The sequence below is a fragment of the Zingiber officinale genome, chromosome 11B, assembly GCF_018446385.1.
Source record: "Zingiber officinale cultivar Zhangliang chromosome 11B, Zo_v1.1, whole genome shotgun sequence".
Lineage (NCBI taxonomy): Eukaryota > Viridiplantae > Streptophyta > Magnoliopsida > Zingiberales > Zingiberaceae > Zingiber > Zingiber officinale.
Window position 1 is genome coordinate 74,287,419 of NC_056007.1, and position 9,193 is coordinate 74,296,611.

The 9,193-nt window shown below is 36.2% G+C and overlaps 2 protein-coding genes across 2 annotated transcripts; one reads left to right on the forward strand and one right to left on the reverse strand.

Annotated features, from left to right (window-relative positions):
* Positions 1-1,008: 1,008 nt before the first annotated feature.
* On the reverse strand, positions 1,009-2,549 carry LOC122034037 (putative aldehyde oxidase-like protein). Its single transcript, XM_042593175.1, has 4 exons — positions 1,665-2,549; positions 1,350-1,442; positions 1,162-1,260; positions 1,009-1,071 (listed from the first exon to the last, which is right to left on the reverse strand). The coding sequence occupies exons 1-4, from the start codon at positions 2,547-2,549 to the stop codon at positions 1,009-1,011; spliced, it is 1,140 nt and encodes a 379-aa protein (XP_042449109.1).
* Positions 2,550-7,289: 4,740 nt separating this feature from the next.
* LOC122034038 (probable CCR4-associated factor 1 homolog 11) lies at positions 7,290-8,944 on the forward strand. The gene is made up of 2 exons (XM_042593176.1): positions 7,290-7,370; positions 8,468-8,944. Exons 1-2 carry the CDS (start codon positions 7,290-7,292, stop codon positions 8,942-8,944), a joined length of 558 nt encoding a protein of 185 aa, XP_042449110.1.
* Positions 8,945-9,193: the final 249 nt, after the last annotated feature.

Genomic DNA, 9,193 nt, shown 5'->3' on the forward strand with positions numbered 1-9,193 from the left:
GCGACGGCACTTGTGTGCGTTACGTGTGGGAATTTAATTTCCGCGACTTCGACATCAGCCGCGACCGTTACGCCCCTTCCTCCGTCCACTACAAGAAAAAAGCTAAACAACAACGCTTTTTTGGCGTTGTCGTATGTACTTAAAAAGTGATGTTGTAGATGGTGTTGTAGAAAGTCATATCAAAGACAACGCTTTAAAAGCGTTGTGGTTGGTCACAAAGACAACGCTTTTTAAGCGTTGTCTTTTCGTTCTTAAAAAGCGTTGTTATAGATGCTGTTGTAAAAATGCACATATCAAAGACAACGCTTTAAAAGCGTTGTGGTTGGTCACAAAGACAACCTTTTTAAGCGTTGTCTATTCGTTCTTAAAAAGCGTTGTTAAAGATGCTGTTGTAAAAATGCACATATCAAAGACAACGCTTTAAAAGCGTTGTGGTTGGTCTCAAAGACATTGTTTTTTAAGCGTTGTCTTTTATTACTTAAAAACGTTGTCTTTTTAAATTTATAAAAATAGTGTTTTCTTAATTAAATAGCAAAATTATAAAAATACTCAAAATTTACATATAATTGAATATCCACAACCACAATCATTTTTATAATAAGACTATTTAACAAATAAATAAAACTTTATATTATACAAACAAAATGTATACATATTGATCCACAAATTAAATTTGTATCATACAAGTTATCCTTAACTTCATGACAATAATTTTTCAAACACACAAGTTTTACAAAACCTCATCATTGACTAACTGCTGTTGTTGGTGTCCATCGCATGGAATTGCTTCTTTAAGTCCAAGAATCTCTTCTTCTGAAAGGCTTTCACTATCACTCTTAGAGCCATCTTCTTCAACTTGTCATCAAGACACCTGGGGTTGTAGGCACTCAAGAAATTTTGTATGAAAACTTTCATACATGTAAATCTCGTACTAAATAATATGTCAATGTTATATATACATGTAATTCATACCGTAAGTGTGTTTATATCGTAACTGACAAGTTTTCTTTATATATTGAACAAAATCAATAGGACAAAAAATCCAATTCCTTGAACAAAAGACCCTTCAACCTGCAGAAACACTCAGATATAAGTATATGAACATACGGCTGATTGTGATTTAGGATTATAAAATCAATAGGACAGATGAAAAAAAAAAACCTGTCCTAGATCCACGGCAGGACTCAAGCTCTGTCCGCAGTCATATGTAAGGTCTGCTCTCAATATCGTAGTAGCTCCAGTGAGAACATCAATTTCTACCTAGAATGCACACAATTTTCAAAATCAAGAAAACAGACTAGCAATGTGATTACAAGCCAATCATATGAATGATCTACAAAGGAGGTTACCTCGCTTATAGCAGCCCCATAATTTAGATATGATGAAGTATCGTCAGCAACCCAAAATGTACTCGCTGATAAGTTCACATATTGCAAATTTGCCTGTATATTGTAAGGTAACTAGTTCATAATGGATGAAAGGAAGTAACTGCTTTGATTTCCAAAATATAAAAAAGCCCAGGAAATCCCTAAAAGTGAATGCATATAAGCTATCCTGTCCTTCACTTGCATAAGCTAGCTAACACATACAGACTACAGAAATAAGCTTAGCTTCTTGCCAATAAATAAACAGTAGTACATTTGATTAATGACGTAATTACACACCTGGGTAATAAGGGTGTCCCATGAAATTGATCCCATTTGCTCTTCCAAACTTTGCTTAAGAGGCTTTAATCTGCTGACTAGAATAGAGCATGCTAGACGAACTGCTTCGCAGCTTGCTTCAGATTTGGTGCTTCCAGCAGTTAAACCTTCCTGAACCAAACTCAGAGTATCTGCTTGAATGATTCTAACCCTATCCAAAAGATATTTTTTCTCTTCATCCCATAGCTGTTCAAGACCTAATGCAGCCATTTGCTTCACCTTTGTCCACAGTCCCTGGCCTATTTCAATTCCTCCGACTTCAACAACAATTGAACCATCATTTAGAATGGATACTTTCCCTGGTGTTGGCATTGGTTCCACTTCATATACAATTGGTACCCAAGAAATCCCTCGTTTTTTCCATTTGTTGCAACTATTGAAATGCAATACCATTTCAAGACGATTGAAGTAGCTTGCAGATGTAAACAACTCATCAACTATAGCAGGTAAAGTATATTCCGGAGCTTCTCCACTGCTACTTCCATAAAAAAACTTCAGGCTTTCATATGTATGCAAATTTCCTTTTCTCACAACATCGACATTCAAGGACAGGAAAGATGCTACACGCTCAATAATAGCTTCAGCAATGTAAGATCCCTGTACCTGCCCTGGTGCTCGCATCGATGATTTACTTGTAAGATTCGTCTTGCATAGTTTAATATCAAAAGCGAGAGCACTCCAGTTGTATTTTTTTAGACAAGTTATAATGGCATGTGAAATAAGTGGACTATAATCCTCTGATATGCCTGCATTTACCAACAAATTCAAGTACAAGGCCGTAATCTTTCCATCGGATTTAAAACCCACAGAATAGGTTATTTTCATTGGATGCCTTCCTCCTACCATTACCATATCCGTGCTACGATCAAGGTACATCTTTATTGGATGACGCAACTTAAAGGCTGTGAGAGCACATGCTGTTGCAATCTGTGAGCATCAGGGAAAAACCATAGTCTAACGGTTTATTAGCTAAATCATAAACATTCCAAAGCCAGAGAGGGAGAGATAGAGAATGACATCACACATTATTATTTTGTCTAAAATGTAGCAAAATGATATGATTGAACGATTTTGAGATTTTGAGACATTTTGACTGGATGTACAATGGGCTAAAAATATAAATTACATCTATCAACAAGAAAAATCACAAGTAACTGCAATAAGGGATGACTTCTTTAAAAATTTTAACATGATTTACCAAACCAATATAAACTAATTCTTTTATTGAGCATAACTTCATTACATACTGCCAAGTTTGATATTTTTTATTTCATGTAAGAATTCCATAACTCAACTTTGTTTCAATAATAGAGAAAGTTAACTAAGGAACTGGTTAAGAAATCCAAACATTGGTAGCAAAAATAAATATTAAGAACATCATGAAACAAGTTCCTACCATTAATATTTTTCTAAGGGATCCCCTATAATGATGCTAGTTTATGTGCTATGCAAAGAGTTCTGTAATCTGTATTCTACACTTATTATGCACTTCATACCGTAAGTGTGTTTATATATTGATGTTTGACCTGTCTTTATTGGATTTTGCGGCCCCGGTCTTCTTGTAGCCAGGCACAATGTAATACTTGATGTTGACTCTACCTTTGCAGTTGTTTCGGCTTGAGGAGTGGCAAAGAATGGTGGAGTAGAGGATGGATTTCAGGTATTCATCCGTGCCATCGAGGAAATGACTCCAGTAGGTGACTAGCATGTTGACCAGGGCATGCTTGGAGAAGATGACTTGTTTCAGAAGCTTTTTAGATCAAAGATACGAAGTGCATTGTTATAAAACTAGATGCACGAACACTTGCTTATACGGTTCTTGAAATAAAATACATTCATAACCGTCACTAGCCCAAGCTCAATAAGGAAAATTCACGGTAAATGTGCATAGTATACCTCAGATACTGCAGATGATAGGGAAGGCCAGAAGACAGTTTGACGCAAATATTGAGATTGCCCAAGCCAATCCATGGTACTAATCCTGACAGCTCCTCCAAATCGCACTGACTTGATTGTGTCCACCCATCCTTGTTCATCAGCTTGGAACCTTTGAAATGAAAGCTGCATTGGGTACATGGAAAAAACAACAAAAAGGGAGGATAAATGATAGCCACCAACCTAATTGTTCACAAATATCTGTATAAGTTATTAAGGGTGTTCATAGAAGTTGATCCTTTAGCCGTGTCTGTTAGATGGTCAAATCTAGGCGCCAACTCAAAAATGTTGGCGTCCAAGTGTTAGTGTTCAACTACTTCTGATTTTCTTCATCTTTGAATTGTTAAATACATAGGGTATTTATAGGGAATACTCAAGATGTATCTAAATAAATACATGAACCAATATTAAATGACATACATTCATCATCCGAAGAGTCATTCATGAATCCTCCAATATTCATGCTCCAGATGACCATACATTAGATTATAAGTCCAATTAATTTGATTGCAAGGTTGTAAACAGTCCTTGAGGGCTATTGATAGTGATTCCAGTACGTACTGGAAAATAATGGAACAAACCTATGAAACAGCTATCAAGGGATTCACTTCAACTTTCCTAAACCAAAGAAGAAACAGATGGATTACAAAAGAAAACAATTTGCACCATCAAACTGAAACTTATAATAAGCCTTAATAAATTAATGAAAAAAGAATTGTTTAGAAGTTCACTGAGAAACATATGAAAATACAACAAATGCAACTGCAAAAAAAAATAAAAAACTAGTATCCAATTAACTTTTTTTATACTTTCGGATCAAAAGGTCAAATTTATATACTTTGATTCATGTTCAAGCAAGAGGATAACAATCTCATCGACGGTTAGTATTTCCTTTTAATATAGAACACTAAAAAGAAGGAATATCAATGATGAAACAAACCTGAAAATGCGAGCTACTGAGGCAGCGAGCAATCTGCTTGAACAAGGTAATCATGCAGCGTTGGAACTCTGTCGTGAGCATCAAAGACCAAATATTACCAAATATTAAGATCACTGACAAACCAAATAATACCTTATTTTTAACAGCTATCTAGAGGATCTGGCTTTTTGACTTGAAGCTGGTTCAAAGAAGACAAATCAAATATACAAATACTAAGATGAAAGCATAATGAAGTAGTTAACTTTTTCTACTTTACCTGATTATAAGATCTACAGCTTCTTGCTCAGTATTTTGCTGCACGAGTAATTATTAGAAAAACAAACCCAATAGTGGAACAAAAGCTAGATAAAGAAACTAGATAATTTACACTGACAGAACTTTATATAACATATAATATAGTGCTTTGTACTTGCATATTAATCCAGAAAACATCCTTTCACCTAAGTGACAATTTTTCCAAAACATCATCATTCACAAAACATCATCATTCACTAAAAATTTTCACAAGTTTTTAAACTTCAGTGACAACTTTTCTTTGGGGTCAACTGCTCAAGGTCGATCTGGTAACTATGCACTGCATCAAAAAAATTGGCATTAACTATGATTCCATTACCAAAAAAAACCACCATTCCATGAACTTAAATCTAAATAGAATTATGGCAACTATCATTCCATACCTATTCATAAATATGATCTTGTATGCACTCCGCCAACTCGGACTGAACCTCATCAATTTGTTCACGAGAGTACCCTATTTTTGTGAACTGTGAGCATACACAATTTATGTTAATGGAAAAAATAATCAACACTGATCACTTTGCAATTTTAAATAGTTTATGTCAAATAATTTGAGATAAGCTAAATAATGTTACTATTGATTGCAGCGAATCTCTCTCAATAGTCTCAACTTCTTCAATAATTTCTCTCATAAATCGCATCACAAAAAAACCACATTGTTTCGCAGGAGAGGAGATTGAGGAGCCTATATATAGTAATTAGAGTCAAATTGTTAATGAAAATTATACACATTACAATATATGTTAAACAAAAGTACACATACCTTAACTACTTCCCACTTAACATTTTTCCTACCTTTCCTTCCCTTGGTTGAATTAAACAATTTTAAGGCCCTTCATACGTTAAGAATATTTGTTAAATAAGATTTTTATTATAATAAATATTTACTAAAAGAAATCTGAACTCACATTTCCATTACGTATTTTGAATCATCATCGCGAATGCGGCAACTTAGGGAATCGAGCAGGTAAATAGCATCCTTGTAAGGTTCAATAACACTAAGATTCCAATGGAAATTAACTAGGCAAATACATAGGATTATACCGATTACGATCCAATGTATGAAGGGCCAAAATTGCATTGATTCCAATGCAGCAACCAAAATTGCATTGATATAGATTAATTAACCTTAATTGCAATTTTAATTTGCTACAAAAATTTGATTCAACAATCATCAGATCTTCACCTGGCTAGGCTACCAATATCTAATCCCATCGGATTTCATCCTAAAAAAATAGAACCATTACTTATCAACCGATATCGATTAAATCGGCTCATCTAATCTGCATCTACCTTAAAAGATATTCTAATTAATGAAAATATTTATGTATTAATTGCTAGTGATATCAGAACACCTGAGATTCTCAAGGACTTGATGAACAGGCCAGAGGTATAAATAATCATAGAATTATATCGTGGATTAAAAATGCCTTTTCTCTAATATCATACAGCTAACCAACTTCAATACATACTACCAAAGAAGCATAGGACTTTCATTCAATTATGTATAATCAAACAAATTTCCTTTAAAATTTTATAAGTTAAAAATGGATGTTATGCATTTGCAATAGCAATCAGAGAAATCCGTGTTAAAATTTCACTCTCAATATTAATTGATAAAAAAAATGCTGCATTTAACATCACTAAGTATATTTAACCGCATATTAACTATGGAAACAAAATCCATAATTATTTTACCGGTATCAAGTAGTCCATTAGCTCTTATGGTACTAGAGTGTAGACCCTTGATACAAATATTTAGAAAAATCTCCACTAATTCAATTCTGGATGGTCCTATATGATGTACTTTTATAAGTAAACTAAGTTTCAAATAAAGAACAAACATCATAGGAACATAAATCACTAAACTAACAAGCATTACATGGAATTAAACTAAAGAAAATGTATCAACTAAAATCTATATAATGGAAGAGACATTTAATCAAACACTTGATGGGCATGAGTCAATGAAATCATAATGTGTACAAATTGAAACATAGGATGTGTACACTTGATGGGCTGAACGAGAATATTAAGATCCAAAGAAGCCGATTACGATGAGATCTTCATAATTAAACTTAAAAATTGATTTGCAGCTTGAATCATCAAGGCCACGATGCTTAATGTTCTTTGGAAATGGTGGTAGAAAGTAGTGTTCAGCAGCCCCTGCTTTCGAGATAAGATACAGACAATTCTCAGAAAGTAACAAAAACACTCACCGTTCAGCTTGTATCTGGCATCTAAGCTAAAGTTTTCAGTGGACCTTTTGCAAGTGAGTAAGAGTAATAAAATTAACTCGGACGAACTTTTGATCTGCTTTAATGCATCACCCGGGCTCTCCTTCCAGGGGGAAAAAAATGGCTTGAACTAATTCCCCCTCTTGCTCCAGCTACATATATATAACTGCAAAACCAATGAAGTGTCATGCAGAGGTTTCAAAATCAAGTCTAGGACTGTGCCTTCATTCATGTGATGCTGCTTCACCTTTTTACCAGGTAAACATAAAAATGCTCTGCTAAAAAAGATCAACACATGCTCTGATAAGCAAGCACTTCGCATACTGTTAGCAAACCTGAAGAATATCACGGACAGAAAAGTTAATGCATATAACTTTCTGAATACAGACCAACAACGTTACAATCTGCGATCTTACTGAAAGCTCAATGACACTCTAGTTTTATATATATATATATATATATATCCCATGCAGAGGTAGGTACTGAATTAGAAATTAAAGCATCAGTCAATGGAGAAACAGATCATAGGAATCAGGGGAGGGGGAAAATTGATGCAGTATGAATCCGGCAAAATGGCTAGTTCGGAAAATAATTAAAAATAAACAAAATCTTATTCTAGAGGGATGGAAGAAATTTTACCTTTCTTTCTTCCGTTCCTCCTACTCTCGAATCTGCTCTGCGAGGAAGGAACTAAGATCGAAGGGTTCAGAGGAGTTGAGGAGCCGTGAGAAGATTAGGAAGGGTAAGCTGACTTTGATTGAGGAGATGGGGAAATGCGAGATTAGGGATCTCGACTTGGAGGAGTTGGGCCGGCGTGAGGAGTTTTGCGTGAGGAGTTTGGGTCGAGATTAGGGTTCAGAGGAGATCACGCGGCAAGGAGAGGAGAAGGCGCTCGTGGAGAGGAGTGGAGAGGAGAAGGCGCCCGGGGGGGGGAGGAGGAGAGGAGAAGGCACCCGGGGGGGGGAGGAGGAGAGGAGAAGGCGCGGGGGGAGAGGAGTGGAGAGGAGAACGCGTGGAGAGGAGTGGAGAGGAGAACTCGTGGAGAGGAGTGGTGAGGAGAAGGCGCGCGCGCGTTGAGGGTTTAGAGTTTAGCAAAGCGAGGGCTGCGAATTTATTTTAAGTGAGTTTAGGGGAAACATACACAACACTTTAAAAAACGTTTTTTAAAAAAATGTTGTCTTTGACCATAAACAACAACACTAAAGACAACACTTCATTAAAAACCGTTGTCTTTAGTAAAAAGTAAATACCATAGACAACGCTTTTCACTAAAAGCGTTGTAAAACAAAGAACGACAACGTTTTTATTAAAAAGCGTTGTCTATTGGGTGTTGTTGAATGCAAAAATTCTTGTAGTGGCTGCTCAAGGCTAATGGCATCGACTTCCAAAAGAATCAAATATGGGGCATCGACTCTTGCAGATTCGCCCAGCACTTGGCCACCTCCGGCTTGCTTTCCTTTGGCCATTTTTCTCCCGTCTCCTGGGTTACCTTCCAAGGCGCCTATGACTTCGCCTTCCTAGTCAAGATGCTGACATGCGACTGCAAATTACCAAAGACCGTTCGTGAGTTCTTGCACCTTGTTCACTTCTTTTTCGGCAAAAGGGTGTTCGATGTGAAGCACCTTAGCAAGCATTGTCCTGGGCTTTACGGAGGATTGGAGCGGGTGGCCTCTACCGTCCGAGTTGAGCGAGCAGTCGGCTCTCGACATCAGTCCGGCTCCGATAGCTTATTAACATGGCAGGTGTTCTACCAAATCGCTTCTCGTGTGAATCCACAACTCATCCATCGTCCAGAACACATGGGAACACTATTTGACCTCCAACTGCAATAGTATGGAAACACAAATCGCTTCTCGGTGGCTTTTGGGTTTTGCATTATAGAGTTCATGGTTTATCACAGTTGATTGTGGTTCAGCATTAGCTTAATTTGCCCACAAGATTAATTGTCCATTGCTTCATCGTATCATTTTGTATATAAGTACAGATTACATGCATGTTGTTGCAATATCGTCAGCAGATTTGCAAACAAATTGTCAATATTAATTCTTTGGATGATGAGTACAGATTACTTGTTGTTTTGC

Coding starts and splice junctions, on each gene's coding strand:
- LOC122034037 (XM_042593175.1), bottom strand. CDS start 2,549: ATGGTAGGAGGAAGGCATCCAATGAAAATAACCTATTCTGTGGGTTTT. Junction 1,261..1,349: donor ATGGGGCTGCTATAAGCGAG/GTAACCTCCTTT, acceptor TGTGCATTCTAG/GTAGAAATTGATGTTCTCAC. Junction 1,072..1,161: donor CTGCCGTGGATCTAGGACAG/GTTTTTTTTTTT, acceptor GTGTTTCTGCAG/GTTGAAGGGTCTTTTGTTCA.
- LOC122034038 (XM_042593176.1), top strand. CDS start 7,290: ATGAAGTGTCATGCAGAGGTTTCAAAATCAAGTCTAGGACTGTGCCTT. Junction 7,371..8,467: donor CTGCTTCACCTTTTTACCAG/GTAAACATAAAA, acceptor AAATTCTTGTAG/TGGCTGCTCAAGGCTAATGG.